General features: G+C 31.8%; 1 protein-coding gene across 8 annotated transcripts; it reads right to left on the minus strand.

The window, feature by feature from the left end:
* Positions 1-422: 422 nt before the first annotated feature.
* Positions 423-24,260, minus strand: LOC117207454 (chromodomain-helicase-DNA-binding protein 7). Of its 8 annotated transcripts, XM_033447721.1 has the most exons (25): positions 20,196-20,652; positions 20,056-20,119; positions 15,521-18,754; positions 15,003-15,421; positions 14,569-14,919; positions 14,172-14,460; positions 13,589-14,086; positions 13,262-13,486; positions 12,858-13,174; positions 12,311-12,785; positions 11,858-12,222; positions 11,585-11,780; positions 11,156-11,461; positions 10,783-11,074; positions 8,878-9,397; positions 8,670-8,759; positions 7,762-7,953; positions 6,736-7,150; positions 6,370-6,655; positions 4,936-6,188; positions 4,634-4,877; positions 4,271-4,550; positions 4,041-4,185; positions 3,241-3,942; positions 423-3,091 (listed from the first exon to the last, which is right to left on the minus strand). In XM_033447721.1, the coding sequence occupies exons 3-25, from the start codon at positions 18,647-18,649 to the stop codon at positions 1,151-1,153; spliced, it is 12,930 nt and encodes a 4,309-aa protein (XP_033303612.1). In that variant the 5' UTR covers positions 18,650-18,754; positions 20,056-20,119; positions 20,196-20,652; the 3' UTR covers positions 423-1,150. The 8 variants fall into 8 exon arrangements, with proteins under 8 accessions (XP_033303612.1, XP_033303611.1, XP_033303613.1 ...); XM_033447720.1 differs by lacking the exons at positions 20,056-20,119; positions 20,196-20,652 and adding an exon at positions 23,892-24,260; XM_033447722.1 differs by lacking the exons at positions 20,056-20,119; positions 20,196-20,652 and adding an exon at positions 23,841-23,864.
* Between the last annotated feature and the right edge of the window lie 498 nt (positions 24,261-24,758).

Raw genomic sequence — 24,758 nt, forward strand, 5'->3', positions numbered from 1 at the left:
AAACTATTATTTTACAATGTATTCTTTTAAATGATCAAAATGTATGTTTGTAAAAATTAAAATACACATATTTGATAATATATATATTAAATTCTGTTCAATATTATGTCATTCCTTGAAATACAGTTTATAAATAAGCGTATCCCTTTAGTGCCATAATATCGGTATATGACAGTTTATGATTCCAAAGAAAATCTAATAGAAACGAACAATTTTTATTTAAAATTTCTTATTAATAATTCACGATAAAAATAATTAGAAACAATTCGCTAAAATATACTTAAAAAAGTTTTATGTACTTTTAGGCTTTCATTGGTCATATTATTATCCATGCACATTCTTCACTGATTCTATTAATACAATACATAACTTATTTTTTATATGTTCATCATTAAAGGTGTACATAATTATCAAAACAAAGATTCTAATGTTGGCATTTGCAAACAACAAAAAAAGCTGTTTATTGTATCACCTAATGTAATTAAAAGTACACTGTGTTATATACATTTTTCCAAGTACACAATCACTTATAGTCTCTAGGCATAATTATATAATATTTACATTGTTTTTTTTTTATTAAGTTATTACTAACTTTACTTTACTACAGTATGATTATATCTTATATTTGAATGATCCGTTGCGCGTTTACGCAATAATGAGATAGCAGTTATTGTATAACAGTCCCTCGTCAAAACCAATAAAGATTGTAAAGAATAATAAATTTAACAAAATTATAATTTGTTATTGTAATGTTATATAATTAAAAGTTAATTACCACACAATATATCGAATGATAAAATACTATTGCCAGCCTTCGTACTTAACAGCTTCAATGTTATACATTCACAATGATAGTAATGGTAATGTGTACGTGGTTTACTTGTATTTCTCCCATTATTTCCATATAAATTGGAAGGAAAAATCAAATTTTCTTTTCGTTCTTTCAAGTTCTTTGAATGCACTTGTGCTCTGTTTAATTAAGAATTGTCGTTTCATTGATTCATTCATGTATATAAATGTTTATGAATCGATGATTTTTTGTGAATCGTTGTGCGAATACACTGCAGAAGTTTGCAACAAAAATAATCGCAACAACGTAAGATCATTAACAACACTAGTATTATTTAAAACCCACTTAAAAAAATTCACTTCACTCGCTCGTTGTGTGAGTGTCTTGTTGATCTGATTGCAATTCACCTTCCATTCTTGCTTGCCGTTCTGCTGCTGCTCTCGCTTGTCTTCCTGCACTAGAACGAAGATTTTTTCTTTCTGGAGGAGGTTCTACACTTAATCGTTTTCCACTTCGTACTTTCTTGCCTTTAGTACCTTTGTTATCTTCTTCTATTTCTGATGGAAGTTTCGACGCATCGCTCTTAGTATTTGTAGTACTTTGTTGTGATGTAGTTGCATCTTCCAGGGCTGTTGTTATTGATGTTGTAGATGTAGGTGCAGTTATGGATGTAGGTGTAGGTGTAGGTGTGGGTGTAGATGTAGGCGTAGATGTAGGCGTAGATGTAGGCGTAAGTGTGGGCGTTGGTGTACGTGTGGGTGTTGATGTAGGCGTAACAGTAGATGCAACTGTAACTGTAACTGTAGTCGAGATACTTGTTGTTACTGTAGCAGCTGTTTCATCAATTTCCTTTTTATTATTAGTACTTAAAGATGTTTCACTGAATACATTATTCTCTTCTACGGAACTTTGTTTAGTTGTTGTACTTGATGGTCGTGTTCCATGTTCTACATCAACTGTTGTTACATCTGCTGAAGTTACAGTAGTTGTTACAGCAGTTGTCACAGGTCGTGTGCTAACTTCAATTTCAATTCTTGTCTTCTTATTGACAGGTTCAAGAGTTACTTCAAGCATACTTGGAGTTTGTTGCTCTGAACTTTGATTATGATTCCTTTTGTCACTCAGTCGTTGATCTTCTAGATTTCTTGTTAAAAGTTCTGCACTAGTTCTACTTAAATGCTCCAGGGCTTCTTTCATTTCTTGTTCTTTGTTTTTCCTGTCGGTTCGTCTTTCCGAAAGATCTGCCGCATCATTTTGTTCCAAGGTTTCTCGTTTTTCTGGTTCTATTCTACGTCTTTCTTCATTATGTAACGTCATATCGGTGTACTGTTGTAATGTTATCGTAGGATCGATAGAATATCTGGATTTCTTCTCTGTATCCTTTCGTTTAGTCGTTGATTCGGTAATTGTATCACGTTGCCTCGAGTTACTTGCTGAAGACGCTGGTTTACGCACTGCTGAGGCACTCGAAGTGGATGGATTTAGAAGCCCACATTGGGCAAGACTTTCGTAGGCCGACGATACTCCACCAGGTTGCATTGAGAATGGATTCAAACCACCCAAACCCAACGGTGTGTATAAAAGACTGGGGTTTGGGAAAAAGAAGGGGAATGGTGTCGTTGTTGATATCGTAGACGATGCTGATGAAGTTGAAGGCACCGAAGATTTACTTGTAGGAGGCTCCAATTTATTACGAGATGACTTATTAACATTGCTAATATTAGCAGAACCTGTATTTTTGCTGCTGACAGAACTGACAACAGGATTGGTCTCAGCTGCTGTACTAGTTGCTGTCGCACCTAAAGCAGCTTCCATACCTGCTAAAGATGGTAAACCAAGACCAGCAAGGTTCGCAAATAAAGAATTCGTCAAACTCATATTACTCAGGTTACTCAAATTGCCCAGTCCACTCAATGCACCCAGATTGGGTAAACCACCAAATGGCATTAAAAGAGGATTGTTCTTTGGATCAAAATTGCCAAGAGAGAGGCCTGATAGAAGAGAGTTATTCAAATTACCCAGCGAAGGAAAGTTTAAACCTGAAGCCATTGATGTAGCTGCTAAATTAGCTTGATTTGCGGATTGCTGACTAGTAGGACTTGGCATCATGGGAGGTCTTCCTGGGCTTTTACCCTTATTAACATAACTTCTATCATTTCCTGACAATCTTTTTTGTAAATCGTGTGGAAGATTTCCTCGTTCTTTCACAAGTTCGGCCCATTTTGGGTCAACATCAAACATTGGGTTCTCGATCAACCATTGACCTAAGCGCTTTAATTGTGGTGCTTTACTGCCTGTAACCTAAAATAGATGTACGTAAATTAACATATATACAAAATAAGGTATGTAGTCAGTGATAAGTAAATAAAAATATACATAATTAATTGCACTTACATAATTAATATAAATACATATATAACATAGGAAAAAATAAAATTTTGTATTCAAACCTTTTTGCCTGTTAATCTATTAATTACAGCGACATTCTCTTCTCCAGTCAATTTTTTCCAATCTAATAAAGAAGGATCAACACGCGGTCGCCGTCGTCTTGGTGCGTTTAAATATTCTGCACCTAATTGTTCAGACATAGCAGTTTGCTCAGCTAACCATTTATTCACTTTAGCCTCATGAGAATAGGATCCGATTTTAGAGGAATATTCAGCGACTTTATTAATGTCTGCAATCATCGCTTCATAACTCTTTTTGTGTCCGCTTGCTGATGACGAATGCGTTGAATTGAAATTTGGTTGTTGCTGTTGCTGCTGTTGTTGTTGCTGTTGAGTTTGTTGTTGGTGCTGCTGCTGCTTTTTAAATTCGCGATTTTGTTGCTCTGCTTGAACAAGTAAGGCAGAAAAACTATCTTTATGTGAATGTAATGATGGAGGCGGTAAGCCAGAAGTAGAATTTGATGCTCGTGAAGACGGGATCGAGGTAACAGTAATGGAAAACGGTTTCTGAGTACTTGTTGGAGGATTTGGAAGCCCAATCGGCGCTGAAGTTGGAGTAACAGTTACATTTGGTGTAATTGTACTCTTTTTACTATGTTCAGGATAGTGACTACTTTGTTGTTCTTTTGCTGCACTTAATCCTAGTACTATTTCGTCAAGTTTTCTCCGTTTTTTCTCCTTTCCAATTATAGGTTCATCTGTTGGCTTCATAAAAATATAATAAATTTTTGGTTATTATTCATATTTATGTTTTAGATGTTTATATAAATAATTGAATAAATAGTTCATATATTTATACATACACAGTTCTTTCTCTTCATCAATTTGTCTAACATACTATCTAATTTCCCTTTATTACTACTAATTTGTTTGTTTTTATTTGGCATTGAAAAGTCTTGAACCTCGTTCATAATATCTTTATTATTATCTGTACTTGTTTTTGGATATCTAAAATGTAAACATTGTATAAATATTTAATTAAAAACATGTTTTATATTAAAATTATAAATATTATATTTATGAAAAATTATACCCAGCAGATAAATCTATAGGAGTCAAAGTACTCGAAGTCCCAGGAATTACAGTTGGTTTTCCAGGAACTGTATATTTTAAATCAAAGGGTATATTTTGTGTTCGTGTTTGCTGATGCGCTGGAGGTGGTTGAACCGGTGTTGAACGCCTCGATTCTTCCGATTGTGATTCATCATTTATTTCCCATGTATTAGATCCAGATAATACAGTAGGTTTACTTAAAGTCGCAGGAGACTGAGTAACCGTGTGGCTACTACTATTTAATAATGCATGAAGTTTTGCTAAAAATACAAAAACTATATAGTTATTAATCCTTTTAAAGAAAATTAAAAGAGATCATTAGTTCGATTTTTATTAATTTTACCCCTTTCAGTTTCTACATCAATAGCAATATGCCTTTTTCGTTTTTTAGATTGTGAGATATTGTTCCCAGTTGTTGTATTGCGTGATATTCCATGATCTGTAGTTATAGTTATCACCTCTGAACATTCTTTTTCATTTGAAGGTACATCTGATTCATCACCAGCACTAAAATTTATAGATACAGGCCATTCTTTGTGTTCAATTGCATGTACGATATGCATCAAACGAGCTTCAATTGCATGTTCCTAAAAAAATTCCCCAAGTCAATTCTAAATGTACATAAAAATATAGGATTCAATTTACCTTTGGCCATTTGATAGTACTGTTACTATTGTGCGATAGAAGTTGCACAACTGTTGGTTCGTTATAATCTACTGTTTTGTCACGGAGAACAAATGTATCAATTTGCGTTAATCGTGACAACGGTTGAATAACTTCCAAATCGGGAAACATTGCTTTAAGTTCTGCTGCTTGAACATTACACTTATCCTCGATTTTGCACACCTTTGCTTTATCTTTGCTTGTATCCCCTGGTTTACTTTCTGGTACTTCTAACTCCTCTTTAACAACTGGGGCATCTATTTTCACACTTACTTTATCACTTTCCGCCGTTATATTTTCATTATTTTCCGTTGATTTTTCTACTATTTCTACAGACTCTTTTTGTTCCAATGAATTTTTTTCATTTATTTCTTGAGTTTGAGACTCTTTTGGTTTTTCTTCTTGAACTTCTTTGTCAGTCTCTGCTGGTATTTCTTTTTCCTTGCTTTGATTTTCTTTCTCTATTTTTATAGGTGTCGCTTCTTCGATATTCGTCGTGACATTACTCGTTTTTGTTTCATCTGTTTTGTTAATTCCTGATATTTGATCAGTTTTAAAAATTTCATTTTTTACTGATTCTATCACTACTTCATTCTTTTCTTCAGTTTTTATTTTCGTAGCGTACTCCTTGTCTGATGATATATTTCTTGCAACAGTTGTAATAGTTAATGCATTACTGATAGGTTTTTCTTCAGTTTTATTTTCAGCCTTTATAATAGTTAATTCTACTTGGCTTTTCTCCAGATCCGTATGTTCTGTTCGCTTTTCCACGATATTTATATCCTTATCTTTTTTTGCACCCACTTTTTCAATTTTCAAAGTACCTTCACCTTTTTCCAATTTTACAAGTATTTCATCTTTATCGAATTTTAATATGTCTTCTCTGTTTTCAATTTTGATTGCTTTCTCAGATTTATCTGAGACTTTAGACGTTTGGATATTACCATACATATTTTTATTTAGAAGTTTATGAAATGAAAAATCAGGGTCATTCAAAATAGTTATATCAGTTCTTCCCAAACCATGTTTTGCCGCACCAAGTAATAATTCTTTATCGTGTTTTCCAGGTTGCCACCAATCAGGTGTATCACCTGATGGTTGACATAATGAAAGTCGTTCCTCCAAATGAGGATGAGATAAAATTTCTTCGCGTATTTTGCTCAAAAGATCTACGCGATCTAATATTTGTCTCGCTTTTGCTGGACTGAGATGATCAACAGGAACGTCTGAAAAATCTGAGATATATATATCGTATTTAGTACTTTGATATTTATAATAAATATCAAATACGTAAACAAATTTTATATTTTCAGATTAAAGCATAAAATATGCTGAATAATATTGTATATATAATATCAATGATTGAGTCATAATATTACAGTTTTTAATTGTATATAAATATAATTATAAACATACCATCTTCGTCATTCAATTTAGCGTTACATACTTTTTTACACATTGCTCTAAAAGACATATAATAATCTGTGAGATCATTATCTGTTTTCTTATCAAATCTAGCTATACTTTTAAATTTTGTCCAATCATACTGTGCTTTCTTTCTATCATAATTAACACCGTATGTCGATACAACTCTTAAAAATTCACTTTCTTCACGACGGGACCATTTTGTCTTTTGTTCTTCAATACGAGTTCGTTCTCTTTCCTTTATCATAGCCTCCATCTTTTCTCTTCTTTCCATTTTCTATGTAAAATAAAAGAGTTGATATGTTCTAGATAACACTTTTGTTTTTTACATTAAATATTTTGAATATAATAACTTACCAAAAGATACATAGCAAGTTGTTGTAAGTCCCATCCTTGCATATTTAAAGGTGGCTCATTCATTGAAGTAGCATGATTTACAGTTGTATCATTTTCCAACCCTGTCTTTGATTTTTGTAATACTTTTACATCTTCCTTTTTCACACTTCGCTGATAGGAAGAAATTACTCGACGTAAACGAGTATTAAGATCGACCACGGACGGCCAAGTCTTTTCGTCGTCTAATAAGCCATCATTTCCTTCATGGCTACTACTAGGTTCAGGTCCAGGTGTATCTGCCTTATTAGGTAAAGCAGGTGAATCAGTAGGTGTTTCTCGATTAAATTTATCAGAATCTTTTGAATCTTTTATCATTCCAAGAGATTCAACATCTTCAATGTCATTCTCTAAACTAGTATCGTCTCTGCTGCTGCTGCTGAAATTTTTAAATATTTTAAGTTAAAACTTAATTTTACATCACATATTTTACATAGTATATCTTTAATCTTTTTAATTTTTACTAAACAAATCTTTCTAGTACGTATTTAATTGTGAAAACATACATATACTTAACCAATTATAAATGTAACAGTTATTTTGAAACTATAATTTAAAAGTGTATAATATCAAAACTAAAAAGATTTTCATGATTACCACTTTAAAATGCTGCGGATACTAAAAATTTACGTTATAAACAGAAGTTATTAAGTATATATAACAATAATGTATTGACTGTTTATAAGAAACACTTAAATAATCATTGTATATTGGTATATTATATGCATCATCCGTCTCCACTGTAAATAAAAGCTAGTAGAAAGTAATATCTTAAAACAGGTAAAAATACGAAATTCCTTCACTGTTAAGGTACGAATAAAAGTATGAATAAAATGAAAAGGAAAATTTATACACTAATTCTAGCAGAGGCATTATCTTAAGCAAATTTAAACAGCATGCAAGCCATATATGTTAGAATGAAACAGCAGTGGCACATAGATATATATATATATATATATATAAAACAACGTAAAAAGAATAGTTACTTACTTATTTTGTGTGGTCTGAGACTGGGAAGGGGGAGGGCAGCTTGTAATGAAAGAAAGCGCGGGATCAATCCTCATCTGGTCGTAATTCTCGTAGCCGTGTTTGTAGCAGCCAACTATTAAGGATTTGTCTGCTTGGGAGTCCCACCACTTCGCTGGCCGTTCCGTCAACTGTGGAGGGTTTATCCGCAACGCACTGTAGGGCGGTTTCATTTACAATTTGCCAATTTATGTATGCCAATCGTTTAGATTATAAAAGATTTATATTTTCATGAATTTTAATAGAATCGTAAATTACAATGTTTGTTGTTAAATAAACATAGAAAAGAGGCATATTATATTAGATAATATTTAAGGAATCGTTATTTATTTTTCTCGTCCCTTTCGCTCTCAATTAAGTATAAACGTAAGTAAACTTTTCAAACTTCCTATTCTGTTTGCCCCTTTAATACAGTGCACTGCTTTATAGCTGTCTCTTACCATGATGTTGCTGAGTTGACCATCTTTGACCATAGTAAGCCGTACAAAGTGTTTACAGTAATTTAAAAATCGTGTATATATTCATATACATGTTTATAAAATAGGATGGGAAAATTTTTATATTAGTAATATAGGATCAGCGATTAATAGCTATTTATAGAGCTACAAAATAAACATGGTTTAGCTCTATGAGCATTCCTCATACAATTACAGCTCCCAGGATAAACAAATACATTGCGCATGCAACTATGAAGCTCCGTATAAGCGTGTAAGTAAGTGCATGATATTCTATGATAGTCAGTAGAGCGTAGAATAATGGAGATTTAAAAGTAAGTAAATATATATAAGTTTATAAGTGTATGTGTATACGCGCGCGCGCGCGTGTTTATATATATATACATATATATAATATATACATATAAAATCACTAACCTGACATGGACGCCATCAGATATATGCTGGACTAAGTCTCCAATAATCTCATGTTTGATATAGTAAAGCATTCGCACGCGTAACAGTACTCTGTACACAATACAAAAATTATTTACAAAATTTTAATAAAATTAAGCAGTACTTTCAACTAAAAATATTTTTTAACAAATTTTATCATAAAAAAGATTGTTGTGTTTGATGTACGTACTTATTTGCATGACGACTCAAGTGTTTCCTGTAATTACTTTCAAGAAATATGTCTCCGTCATACTTTTCAGCGTTACTCCAATGATTAGGATCATTTGGACCTCCATTGATCATTGATCCCCGTGTTTCTCTACCTTCTCTAACTCGCCCTTTTTTCTTTTGTCTATTATTTCGTCCACTAGTATTAACACACACAGTCTTGATCTTTTCTCCATTTTCTACAGGCGTAATAAGATCACAGATGAAGTTACGAATTTTTTCATCGCCGCGATAGTAACGGAGACAATAGAGTAAAATGACTCGTGCACAATCTTCAACATCAACTTCACGCCATCCTCGACGAAACTGACTGTGTTGAAGAATCTCTTCCCATCGACCCCATCCAAACGTTAGTAAGCCTCGTTCGACCTTAAAACATTCGCTTCGTGCCCAACTTCCATATACCACCTCACCTTCCCGAGGAACATATTCATCGCAGAATTTCCGTGTCTTCTTACCAAATTTATCTCTTCGCTTTTTACCTTATAATGATAAAAAAACATATTACTACATACCTTATTATAAACTTAATATTAAGATAAAATATAGATGTGTGGAAGTTCAATTCTTTATAATGTAAATATAAATAATTCTGTAGTAATGGCAAGCAACATTACAAATATAGCTCGAAGGAAGATAGTATTTATGTTGTGAGTTCACGAGACAGAAGTTGATATTCTTTCGAAATTTACAAATATACATATGTAGAAACAATTACTTATTTTGAAAAATGAGAAATAAATTGAATTAGTAAATTAAGAAATGGAGGATAAAATATTGAATAAACATTAAGAAACTTTTACTTAATTAATATGCTAAAAGATGTATTAAAAATATTAATAAACAATTATTAAACAATAAAACAATATCTACATTAATTAAATAATAAAATTAACTGCATTAGATTCTTATCATGATAGTTTATGTTACTTGTATCTAGTGAATAATCTATGTTCATGAATGTTGTATAAATTATGTAAAGAAACACCTATTCAATTTGCCATGCATTACACAAATACAATGTCCTAAACTTATGTTACAACAAGGATTTTTTTATAATATGTAAGAATGAAATATATTTAAACATTTTAATTTTTGGCAAACACACCAATAAAAACAGCTTATAGAACAGGAATAACATATTTTAAACATTATTATGATAATATTAATGGTGTAGGCATACATGCACGTGATTATGCTTATATGTGTATGTGACATTCACTGAATAAAAATAATAGAAAAGTATGTACATATATCTAGCGTATTTAACGTTTTTATGGAAATTTATTTGTGAAAACTTCAAAAGCAAAGAAATTAATTGAGAATGTATACCATAAAATTTTTGTGTTATGTTGTTAATTTGTTTTGTTGGAAAACTAAAAAAAACTGAGATTATTTCACTTTTTAAAACTATTCTAAAATCCTTTAATAAATCCTGAGTTTCTCATAAACATGAACGTAAATAGAAAAAGGATCTTAATACAACAAAATATCACTTGATGAATATAAATATATATATATATATATTCTGCTACTAAAAATAAATTATATATTTACAATTATATGTTGAACACAACACAGTGAAGTTAGTATCTACAAAGTTTGATAATTCAATATTTATACCAATATTTTAATATGTTCTACTATACAAAAATTAAGGAACTTTTACAAATAAAAAGATATTAAAACGAATAACTGTTTTGCTAGTTTTATAAGGATAAAAGGCATGAAATATTTGAAACAGGATATTTAAATGTGACCCAATACCTTTGTAATTATCGTAGGATAATTCCATTCCAGGTATCACGTTAATTTGATGAAGTTAAGAACGGTATTGTCTTTTAACATGCACTAAGAATGAACATACCTCTACCTGTTAACCCACTACTTGTTTCATCGTCGCTATTATCATCAGAACTATCAAGATCTGACATAACGACAGATTCGTCATGGCCATATCGTTTGATTTGTGTTCTTCGCCTTGGTTCTGATATCACTAATTCGTCTTCTTCTTTTTTCTCTGTTGTATCAATCTCAGCTTTCTTTGCCCATTTCTTCCAAAAATCTGGGTCATCAATATTTATATCCGATCTATTAGATGAGCATGCAAAACTAGCTTTTGAAAATGTCGATCCTTTCTCTGCTTCTATCGTAATAATCTATATAATTGAATTTTTCTAAATTAGTAAACACACATAAAAATGAAGAACTTTTAGCTAACGAAACAATAGTTCACTTACTTGTGTTCTTCGTTCAAGTATTTGTTCTATATCTTCCTCACAAAATTTATCTCCTGCATTATCGTCATCCATAATAGCACCATAAGCACCCTTTTTTAATAAATCTTCTATCTCCTTTTTAGTCAACTGTTTATTACTTGGATCTTTACCCCCTTGACTTGTATTCATAGATTGCAAAATTGCTTTATCTAATCCAAGTTTCAAAGAAGCTTTATCAAACATTTCCCTTTCATAAGTATTTCGGCAAAGTAATCGATATACTTTCACCATTTTTTGTTGACCAATTCTATGACATCGAGCTTGAGCCTGCATACAAATTTAATATATGTATTTGTAATTTAACAACGCATACAATATTCTAGTTATTGTTTCACGTATAAGTACAAAAATTCAATAGTTTTACTAAAATAGAGTAAATTCAATTAAAACCTGTAAATCATTTTGTGGATTCCAATCACTATCATATATAATAACAGTATCTGCTGCTGTAAGATTAATTCCAAGACCTCCTGCTTTAGTACAAAGAAGAAAAACGAATCTGTCGGAGTCAGGTTTACTATAACGATCAATTGCAGCTTGTCTTAAATTTCCCCGAATTCGACCATCAATTCTTTCATACGGATACCTAAACAAATATTTTTGATAAAGGTATAAATATCGTAAAAGAATATTTACAATAAAGTAAAAATCAATAATTCTTACTTTTTATATAATAAATAATCTTCCAATAGATCTAAACATTTCACCATCTGACTAAATATTAACACTCTATGACCACTGGCTTTGAGTTTTGGCAGTAACTTATCGATTAATACCATTTTTCCAGAGCTATTTACTAGTGCATGGTAATAAGCTTCTGAATCTTCCTTTTCACCAGTTTTGTAATCCAATTGTATTTGATCTTCTGCACCATTAAGTAGGAATGGATGGATACAGCACTTTCTTAATTCCATCATTGTATTCATGAGATTCGGAATGTTAGCTGATGTGGTTCCTTTTGCGAGGAAAGAGAAATTCCTTTCAAGAATGCCACGATAATATTTTTTTTGTATATTTGTTAATTCCACCTGAACGATGAAAGGGCATAATTTATTATAAATTATTTATTAATTTTCAAATATACATAAACAAACTTGTGTTAATAATATTAGTCACCTCAACTACTGTTTCTTCCTTTGGAGCTAACGATTTCTCTACATCTTCCTTAAGTCGACGTAGCATCATTGGCTTCAAGAGAAGTTGTAGCTTATGGACTTCACTTTCACTACTCAAATTACCAAATTCTTTAAGGAATGCTTCACTACTAGAAAACTGCACTGGTTCGAGAAAATTCAATAATGAAAAAAGCTCATTGACATTATTTTGTAAAGGTGTACCAGATAAAAGGACTCTATGTTCTAAATTTAATTGTCTAAGACCTTCAAGTAATTTGCAATTTCTATTTTTTAGCCTATGAGCTTCGTCTATAACACAGAGTCTCCAATTATAGCCCCGTAATTCGTTAAAATCTGTTATAATTATTTCAAACGTAGTTATCAGTACATTAAATTTGATTAAATCTTTAATTTGCTGTCCTTTTTCATTTTTATAATAAACTTCATATTCTTGAAGCATAGTTCGACTTGCTGCACTGTAAGTAAAAGACTTCATAGTAAAATGTATTTTATTTTCAAATATGAAACTGCAAAAAAATTGTACTTACGATCCGTGATATACTACAACATTCATGTCCGTCCAACTTTCAAATTCACGTTGCCAATTTGGAATGGTTGAGAGTGGAGCTATTATTAAAAATGGTCCACGAATACCATATTTGTATACTGCATCCACAAATGTCAAAGACTGAATTGTTTTTCCTAAACCCATTTCATCGGCAAGAATGCAATTATGTCCATTATACCACGAGAAAAGCAACCAATTAAGGCCTTCTAATTGATACGGTCGCAAACTGTTATTATTTTTATAAATTGGTGATTCCTCTAATTTTACCCACGCTGACGCATTTGGTTTCTTTTTGGGCTAAATAGATATTAATAATTATTTTGATGTTAAACATTATATTATATAATTATAATATTATAATATACTAATATAATAACATATTACCTTCCATTGATCCTTAGGAGGTACTTTATTAAACTTTATAAATTGAGCTATTTTTTCTGGATCAACATCTTCTTCTAATTCCCATGTGGAATCTTCATATTGAAGAGATCGCCATTTGACTAAATAGTGTTTTAAAGTTTCTCCAGTTGTTGGATCAGTATGTGTTGCTTCATCAAGCACTCTATCTACTTCTACAAAATCTGGATTAAATGGATCATCCTCGGTCTAAAAAAAGAACCATAACTTTGATTATTCATATCTACCTATCTAATATTAAGAAATAAAATATCAAAACTGTTGTAAAATATACAGGTACAAAATAATTACATTTTCGAAGATATTAGTGTTTTGTTGTTGTTTTTGCTTGAATCTTTTCAGCTTGGCTTGAATTCTTTTATCGCCCTTGTATAATTCTTCTTCAGTCCTCCATTCACAATGCAAATAAGAAAAATTTCTATATTTAACAAAATACTCCTCAACTTCTACTATTTGAGGCTTCACATCTGCTACTGCATTTTCTTGTTTAGATTCTGTAATTGTTCCTTCACTTTTACTTTTATCTTTTACATCATTGATACTTTTGTCTTCGGAAGTCTCAGTATCATCTTCATCCTTATTACTCGTTTCTGAGACTGATTCTTTTTCAGATGTTTCTTCTTTTGACTCATTTTCCCCTTCTTTATTTTTTGTATCAGGAGCACTATTATCATTTTTTTCAGCAGATGTCTCAGTTTTCACTTCTGGAACAGTAGGTTTGACTTCTCTTTTACCTATGCGAGAACACAATATATGTTGCACAACCATGGAATCTTCATCTGTTGTATTCTATAATGCATAAAAATTACTACTTTAAAATTTTTGCGAATACAATTTTAATATATGAAGAATATGATATTAACATAATACATACAATATACACAAAGTTAGGTTTATTGGGCCCAACTTCACCACCTTCATTATCTTTTTTGACAGAAACAGGTTTTGCGGTATTTGTACCCTCTACTTTTTTAGAAAGCTGAGCATCCTGAAGAGGTACATCATCATCTGAAAATCTAAGCATTACATCGTCCACATATTTCTTACGATGCGTATTTCTTGCTGAACGCCTTTTATTATCATCTCCAGCTTCTGGTGATGGCGGAGGCGTTGCAGCTAATTCTTCACCGTCAGAATCGGGCGCAATTCGACTTTTTCGTTTTCTAATAAAATTTGGCAAATTAATGAAATAAAGAAGAATGTATTAAAAAAGAAATTACAAATAAGAAATACAATTACTTATCAATATTCAATATTTTAAAATAACATACTTCGAACTTCTAGGTGATTTCCCTAACGAAACCTTCCCAACCGATCTTTTACGAGCAGCAGCCTTTTTCTTATTAGGTGTAGCAGTTTCTGTAACTGTGCCGACATCTGAATTTTCTTCTTTCTTTTCATCTGCTGGACTATCCTCTGAGTCTCCTTTTTGTTTATTTTGATCTTTTGTTTCAGTTACTAATGGCTCAGTAGTTGAAGAGTGTACTTGTTCCTGATCACTTTGGATGGATGGTTCAGGTGGTTTTGTATCTGACTCTTTAATCGCACTTGAATCAGAGACTGCAGTTTCTTCATTTTCTTGAATAACTTCATCATCAGCTGATTCAGAATGATTAGTTTTTCTGTAAAGATAGAAAGTATTCAAAGAAATAATTACTGTTCTAACACATGAAAATTAAGAGGTAATATTTACAAAATAACTTACTTTCTATTACGTTTTGTTGAATCTTTGTCTTTATTTCTCTTTCTTGGTACTTTTGGGGATTTTGCTTCCTTTGGTGGTTTTGGTTCTTTCTTAACTTTCGGCTCTTTTGGCTCTTTTGGTTCTTTTGGCTCCTTTGGCTCCTTTGGCTTACGCGGTTTTCTGGTAGGCGGCCGCGACTTCCTGCCTTTACTCCATTCTTCTTCTATATCGCCAGAAGATGGTTTAATATCCTCAGAATCTGCTGCACTATCAACAATATTGCTACTGTCTCCAGGAGTTACTTGATTATCCGATAATGGTTGTTCTGGCTGTTGCTGAGTAACTGCTGCTGGAGTAATTGCTTCTTTATCAGCCTTTTTCCTACTCTTTTTAGCCCTAGGTGTGCCTTTACTACGACCACGACCAGTAGTACTTGAAACCTATTTATAAAAGGATTAAAGCAAATTCATTAAAAAGATTCCCCTTATTTATAATAATATATTGTTTATATATAACAAAAATAAAATATAATAATTTACCTGTGGACTATCAACAACAGCTGTTGCTGTAAACATTGGGGTTTGCAATATGCATTGTGGTCCACCATTACACTGATCGTTAGTCTCATGTTGTTGCAGAGCTTGCAATTTTTCTTGTATAGAAACAATTTTTTCTTGATTCTCACTTGCTGGGGGCATACAATATAATTCTTGCAGTTGCTGTTGCAGTGCAGCTTTTTCTTGGTGATGTGTAACTGGAGCACATGAATTACCAAAACCAGCAGATGTAACTGCTGTTGATGTTGGATTTTGTGGCATGTTATACATATTTGGCATAGTGCTACCACTAACAATATCACCACCAGAGGGATACTGTTGACCAGAACCCACTAGCATTTCATTTGAATAAATGTTATTTTTTTGAATATTTGTGTATTCTGTGAAATTTTGTTGCACTTGGTGAGGAGTTTGTGAATTTGGCACTGATACTGCAGTTTGATGAGATGGTAATACTATATTATTGCTTTGATTAACTGTAGGAATTTGTTGTTGGTGTGTAGGTTGAACTTGATTAGGCTGGTTTTGTATTTGAGGAGCTGAATTTTGTAAAGGTGCCTGTACCTGTGACAACTGAGATGAAACTACTGATGCATTCTGAGGAATTATACCGACTTGCGAAGTTATATGTGGTTGAGGTTGCTGTGTTGATTGAACCTGACTTATACAACTTGAAGCTGGTTGAGGTGGTGGTGGTGGCTGTACCAATTGAGGTTGTGAAATTTGTGGCTGTGATATTGAAGATTGTTGAGACTGAGTAATCGATGGTTGCTGTTGAGAAGTATTTATTTGTTGCAATTGTTGTTGGGGAGATGATTGTTGAGCTGTTTGAGGTTGTTGTACTTGGCTTATTTGTGGCTGTTGTGAAGATTGCAGTGACTGTTGAGGCTGTACTGGAGATTGTTGTGCTGATACTACTTGTGGCTGATTCATATGAAGTTGTACTGGTTGTTGTGGACAATTGATAGGTTGCTGTTGATTGTGCTGCTGCTGCTGCTGCTGCTGCACTGCTTGATTGCTAACTGCAGGTTGTTGAGGGTGTGCAGTTGCATTACTATTGGTTGGACAATTTACTGGAGTCAGCTCTAAATGTTGATCATTTGGTTTCTTATCACATGTATTCTGATTCTCAATAGTAGAAACAGGAGTCTGAACTTGATTTTGTGTCAATTGTTGTTGAGATATTGTTGAAATACTTGAACAATCAACATTTCCATTTGTACTAGAAGCTGGTAATGATTGTACAGTTTCCTGAGATATTTTCCCAGATGTATGCTCTAAAGGCGAATTATTTTGTGAACTATTTTGCATCAAAGTATCAGCTTGTTGGTTAAGCATATCTTGTTGTTCTTGAACATTTTGATGTAATGTTTCAGTCTCTGACTTTGAAGGTTCTATTGTGTTATGAACAGAATCCGTAGGATCTCTAACTGTAGTTTCTGCAACATTATGAATAGTTTCTGTTCCAGTTACTGGAAACATTGATGGGCTTTGTTCAGATACTGGAGGTTGAGTTTCTACTATACTTCTATCTTCATTCACATTTGGCCTTATTTGTTGCTGCTGTTGTTGTGGATGTGACCACTGAGTTGGCATTGGCATTCTAGGACCTGTTATTGGTGACATAGAATTTTGTGCGGTAGACTGAGATAAAACATTTGGTGTTTGCGACATTGATGGACGTGTCTGAAACTGATTATAATCTTGACTTGAAACGTTCGAATTTGTTACAGAAGCACCTGGAATCACCATCTGCTCCAGTGCTTGGAGAGTAGTTTGTTGCGATGTTGGATTCATCTGCATTGAAGTTGGAGGACAAGGTGACACAGACATTGTACCAGGTTGGTTTGACTGTTGATGTGGAAGTTGAACATGTGGATGTGGAGATAATGTATTAGGTTTAGCTGGTGACATAATAGGTCTAGGAGACATTTGCTGTTGTACTGCAGGTGGTCGCGGCGACATCTGAGGTCTAGGTGACATTTGAGGTGACAACTGTGGAAAAGCTGCACGATATTGGGGACTTGTGGCATGTTTGGCTGTGCCAAATTGCGTTGTAGGTCCAGAATGTTGAGGCTGATTGAACATTGAAGTTGCATGATGAGAATATTGAGAGTCTATTGGTTGTTGCTGTTGTGTATTAGGATGTTGTGAATGTTGAGGATACTGTTGAGGATGTGAAGGATGTGTTTGATGAGTTGGATGAGACGGATGATGATGTGGCATCCTTTGTGGTGGTTGTTGAGTTTGTTGTTGCTGCTGCTGCTGCTGTTGTTGCTGCTGATGAATAGCTGAGGCAAAGCCTGGATACCCAGGAGATGTTTGATACATTGTAACAGAACTTCCTTGCTGGTAATGCTGCTGTTGTCCAACCATATGTTGATAAACACCACCTGTTCCACCAGCTTGCATTGCTTGATGTGGCACACCCATATTTCCTATCATACTTTGCTGATTACTAAAATGTTGTTGTTGCTGTAATTTTTGATTCATCACTCCACTTTGATCTTGTTGATGAGAATACTGTGGAGGTATATGTTGTCGGAAAGTACCAGGTTGTGGTGCCATCTGATTATAATGTCTCTGCATTTGTGGATAAGCGCCTCCACTACCTGGCCAACCTTGCATACTTGGATCTATAGACATATTCGCTCTAGTCATTGAATGCTGTTGCTCCATTGAATACATGTTATCATTATAATTAGGATATTGTCCTCCACTACCAGGATGAGGCCCTCTATGTTGTGGTGCCATATTTCGAGCTTGATTTTGAAATGCTCCAGGCACCATAGCACGCTGTGGTGCACCATTGTCAAACGTACCAAGATTTTGATTAAACATGTTGCGTTGCGATGGATTTTGCAATTGATTAGCACTTCCAAAATCAGATCCACCAAACGAAGTTAATTTTTGAAGTGGAGATTCTTGAGATATATAAGATTGACTAATATAACTCCCTCCTCCATTAACACCAGTGTTTGGACCATCTCTAGATACTACCACAGAATTAGTTGTGCCTGCAGGGTCAAAATGATCGTTCCCCCCGAGGTCAGGAAGAGCATCAAGCATCGAGCCACTAACATCTTCACCAAACAAATCGTACGAGTCCATGTCTATGCTGCAGGACTCTTCGCCTCTATTTCAGGCTCAAGAGAATATCTTATAGTCTCTCTTTCAGACATTAACGTGCCCATTGTTAATCCACGTTTTTTTTGCCTGAAACAATGTTTATTAAAATTGCATTAAATATTTATTTTATTTTTATGTATATAAAATTTAATGTTATAATTCATTTCTACAATATTTAGATTATTTTTATAATTTTCAGTATTAGATATTATATGATGACATTGACAAATGCCAAAGGGAAAAAGCTATACGCTTATGGCTTAATTTCTCATAATCGCTATAACCTTTTCCCCTTGGAATATGTCCTAATATGATTTCCAGATACAGGAAATAGAAACACAAATAAAGTCCACATTTTTGTAGAATATAGATATATATAAAAATTATTATTTATAAACATCTTCATGTTGATACTTATGTAATATTAAAATATTATATATTATATATTATATACTTAATTACAAATTTTAGTCACTTACAAAAAAATAACACAAAACTATATAGAATATCATTTTATGTCAATCACAATAAAAGTATGATTTAATAATTTTAACTAGTTTTACATTTATAATTATTACATTTTAATAATCAATATATTGATTAGTATTTGCAATATATATTTTTATAGAACTTGTAATCTCTTGTTGATTTAAATTTACCACAAAAATAATATTTTTATTTATAATAATTAATATAAAAGTCATAATTGCTATAATTTAATAATTACTGTATTTATTTTTTCTAAAAATACAAGCATTACATTATATACAGTTTCATTTGTACACTTTTTATCAACCTAGATTTAAATTGTTATATTACACATTGGACATACCTACTTATATATGCTTGTATATATTCATTAATATGATCAAATTAACATAACCTAACACTAAAAAGAGATATGATAATTACAATATGAGCATAACAAAATGTATATAAATTATACATACAAAAATTAAAAGTAATTTCAAGATAATTTTACAGATTTGCTAAAACCAATAGAAAATAATTATTTTATGTTAAAATGATGAAATCTGTCAGCATATCGAAAATATATAATAGGGCTACTTAAAACCATTTAAAAAATATAAAAAATGGATATAAATTGCAAAAAAATAATGTATATTATTGTTTATTAAAAAGTTATAGATCTGGTACTTTTTTCATTTAAAACGAATAATAAAAGATTCAAGCATGCTGTTAACCAGTACAGACAATAAAAGGAACATTTTTTTTTTAAGTAACAATATGGTATTATTGCACATTGCTGACACGCTGGTAAAATTGCAAAACCGATATGTAAAAATCTTCAAATATTGATACATGCACATGAACACAAAGCGAAAAAGAAACTCGAAAAAAAAAAGAAGAGAAAACACCTTACAAACCTGATGCACTGACAGCGGCACTATAATATACGAAAGGAAATTCTTGCTCTTATTAGGATACGAACTAAAAACGCACACATTAAGTATATTACAAGGGTGAACAAGAAGAAACTGTTAAGATAGGTATAGAAAGTTCTCACACTTTATTGCGAGCGTAATTTTATTATCGACAAAATTTCTCTTTCAAATTCGTGGAATTTGAACGCACGCCGAGTTAAATACGAGTATAGTAATAATATCAGGGGGAATCGAAGCGACTCGGTGAAAAAAAAGCACGGATCGTCGGAAAGTACGCCATTATCGTGAGAGATTTCCGTTTGGGCTTCCAAGAGAACTCTCGTAGCGGCCACCGCGACGCTCGATATTCAAGCACCAAAGCGTCACTTCACTTCGCACAATTCACTATTTCTTTCTATATTTCGTAGAAAACGCGTCTCGAAACATATATTACTTGATGGATGTAGTTATATGTTAATGTTTTATCGAAAAACCACCCTTGTTTGCGCGCGCGTATACAAGATTTTCATCGACGGTGGCTGCGGCTGCGGCTGCGGCGCGAACCGTCGAGGTGCAAGCGTGTCCATAGGCCCGAATCATTCTACACATCTCTCTGCCCTCTCTCACCCCCCCTCCCGCCCCTCTCTCTCTCTCTCTCTCACCCAGCCCCTGTCTTCCCCGCGCCGCTTTCCTCCTTTAGTACAGTTCACAACGAAGGACTACTCTTCTCTCTTACCCTACCCTATCCTATCCTGTCCTCCTATACAACGGAGGCCGTTACACACACTAGTTAGAAATCGTAACATCTGTAGAAACTTATACAGCTACCTTTCACGTCATGCGCGCACACTCACTCACTGCACCACCTGGTGGCGCGCGCATCTCTCTTTGCCACTTAAAAACCTCTGTGCATGTATAGACACGCGTATGTAATGAACATGAAAAAAAAAAGAAATAATGCATTTGAATTAGTCACGGATTTTTTCAATTTATCATTGTAAAAACAACTATTTATTTGGTTCATATGCAACTGAAAAAATCGAAATATCAAGAAATTATCAAATTTATTGTATTTACACAATGACTACAAGAAATGTTTATTATAGCAATTACATACTAATTAATTAAGTTCAACTGTTAATTTTCATATCATATTGCTGTTATATTCATATAACTGCAAAAATTTAATACTATGAAAATGGAACGTGATACCTGCCAAAAAAAACGCTTCATCGAAAAATAAGGGTATGTACTTGCAAGTACTTTTTGTAGCCATTGTATATCTTAACATCTTTAATGGCTGTTAGTAATTTGAAAAAAAGATCATTAATGAAATAAAAACGGAAAAATATTTATGTTAGAAAATAAAGCATTTAAATGACTAGATATATTTATTCCATAACTCCTGTACTAATCGGATATTTATATTCAATTGAACGAATGTTAATTTGATTAATCTTTTTCTCTAAAGAATAAGAAATCACAATTTTTTTTAATTTCCGAAATGTTTGTATCTTTTTTTCCAAATCTTTTATTTCTTCATAGAGTCATTACTTGAATCAATAGAAACTAATGCAAATAAAAAATAAATTTATTTGCATGTATATTGTTCCGTAGACATCTAAAACTATGAACAAATTCATATTATCGATTAAAAGAATAAAAACTTGGAATCTACTTTAATCATGATCATACAATTGAAACACGAAACATAGAGCTCAAAATACGATTGAAATACTGGAATGAATTCGAATTACTTATCAATTACATTTAAATAATTTTATATAATCGATTTTATATAAAACTGAATTAATATTTAAATAGTTATATAAACCTATATACATATATTTCAGTGTATTTTCTATCGAAAATTACTATTAGAAAATCTATTTAATCTTTTGCCAGAAAGAAATTAATCAAATCACCATGTAAATATGAATATTTTGGATATGAATATGGATATAAATACTTAGATTTCGATAAATGACATTATGATACACAACGTGCGATGATTGTGATATATAAATGAACAAAATTAATTTGTAAAATGTACAATAGGAACATAGTTATTTAAGATCGAAAGTAAAATAGGAACGTGATTTACTATAAAAACAAAAAAATCAGTGAAAATTGTGGATCATATGTTTGTATATGCATTTCAACCAATTAAATATTACATTTTTATTTACATCTGAGAAAGTAAGTATATTTTAAATACTTTTCAAATATGATGTATAATAAAATTTGCGTATTGCGTATATAAATGCATATATATATGCATATGTATCAACATATGTGTAAATGCATAAGTTTAATGCGTGAATATAGTACATTCACTGAATGAAAACAGAAAACAACGGGAAGAAGAAAAGAGATTGGACGCTGCAACCTTCCAAGAATTACACTCCTAGCACATAAAGTATTTGGCATCATGGTAAAAACACACAACGCAATTGGCGGTAGTAAGGCGGAGTCCGAATTATACCACAAAGAGAACCAATCAGATTTTACCTTATAAAGTAGGATACCAGGGCAGGATATTCGATTAACCAATCCTGTCCTTTAGGTATCAGCTTGAATGTGTAAGTATATACAACATCTTTAATGAATCACGAGTGTATTTAACATTATATTTCATTTTATTTGATTGAATGCATACACACACGCGCGCGCGCACACACACATACTTATTGTAATAAAGAAATCAAATCACATAATCCGTCGAATAATGAATCGCTAATGACTAGAGAAATACAAATTTTAAAAAATTTGTGACAAGATTTTGTTTTTTATGACTAGTTATACACAAACCAATTCTATCAATTCTAATTCTAATTCTAATAATTCTATCAATTATTTTTCAATTTTAAATGACGAAGTTGTAAATGTTACAATTATTGATTTATTTACTATCAAAAAGTAAAAAATAAACATTTTTTATTTAATAGGAAAATGTACAGAAAGCTTATTGTTTTGAAGTGAGAGAGAGAGAGAGAGAGAGAGAGAGAGAGAGAGAGAGAGAGAGAGAGAAAGAGAATCTACCTTTAATAGTTTTACTATAATGTATAAATTAAAAGTATTAGCAATTACTGAATATTTATAGATAATAAAGACCTTAAAGATATAGACCTTAAAATAAATATATAGTTAATAAATCAATTTTCGTAGTTTCAAGATTACTATTTTGAAAGAAATACTTATTTCATTTTAAATTTGTAAATGTTTCACAGCTATATCAATGAAACATCGTCACGTAATATAATTCAATAAATTTATACAAGTATATTAAAAAGAATAGACTTTATGTAATTTCAGTAACATTCAGTGATTATGAATTTTATTATACTACATAATAGTGGGTAATTTTGCTAAATACATTTTTATAATCGATTGACAAAAAAAGAATAACACAAAAGGACAAAAATTAAATACCTATCACGTGAAACATAGTCAAACTAACAATGGTCTTACACATCCCTACGCAATCTACAATCAAACCATGAATTATTATGAAAAGTGGGATACAAACTAAAAATATTGAGAATTTATATTTTTCCATAACAGAAATAAAACAGAGTACTCACAGCATAGAAAAACTATAACGCAAAACTATAAGAGATCAATGAAAAATATTGAAATATTATAGAAACGTTATATTTTTATTTCGCATACTAAACATCTATGAATGTAATATAACATTATACAGTTTTATTCTGGTTTGAAGTGTCAAAATTAAGTTTCAATATTGTTAAAATTAAGAAATATATAAGCAATTTATACAAACTTACGAGTTATTATTATGAAAAACCAGGATTTTGCAATAATTAAATAAGACTCACTGTAGTGTACACGTTAATCCCATTCTCCTGGACATTCCATGTAAATCTACTGCACGATTGTTCGCTTAATCGTTATCTTGGTGTCCATTTTGTTTGGTTAATTACTGAAGAGGCGTCAGTGCTGCCGTCGATTACGTTGACACAACATAATGGTTCTTCCGTGATTGGAGCGCAATATATGTCAGAAATTCTAGTGTTTTTAACAGTTTTATAAGTAATCACATAAATTCGAACTTTACAACATCACTGTAACAAATTAAAATGAAATTTAAAATGTTTTAACAACATTATATATTTCTATTTATATTTCACATATTGACCGCTTCATCTTTTCGACGATAACCCAATTTCGTAAACGAATAGACAAGAAACGAAACGTTTTCTGCTTACAAACACACCGATGGTGTCGACACTTTACTTTATGACACATTGAATTTATTAAATATAAGAAGTCATAATTTATTGAATTTAATTTATGTACGTTTTACAAGATTATTCTATATTATTTTATATAATAAAATAATCGCATTGTTTTTTGAATGTACTTTAAAAATATTTATTAAAGTACACTGTATGAAACCTATTTGTAGTATCTTTATTTATTAATTAATTTTTCTATAGCGGAATATATACGTGCATATGTACTTATATGATTTATGTTTTAATAACTTTATTGTTTTCCTTTTAATGCTAAGAAATAAGATTTTTTAGAAGAATTTTTTTATATATTGTATATGTACGTTTTTAAACTTAAAGTCGTATATATATTTATAAATACTTAAAAAATTATATTTTGAAACACATTTTAGCGTCTTATAGTTAATAATAACTTTAGTTTAATGGTAATTAAGTTTAATACCGTGAAAT

Source organism: Bombus bifarius, unplaced genomic scaffold (assembly GCF_011952205.1).
Source record: "Bombus bifarius isolate JDL3187 unplaced genomic scaffold, Bbif_JDL3187 scf7180000008030, whole genome shotgun sequence".
Classification (NCBI taxonomy): domain Eukaryota; kingdom Metazoa; phylum Arthropoda; class Insecta; order Hymenoptera; family Apidae; genus Bombus; species Bombus bifarius.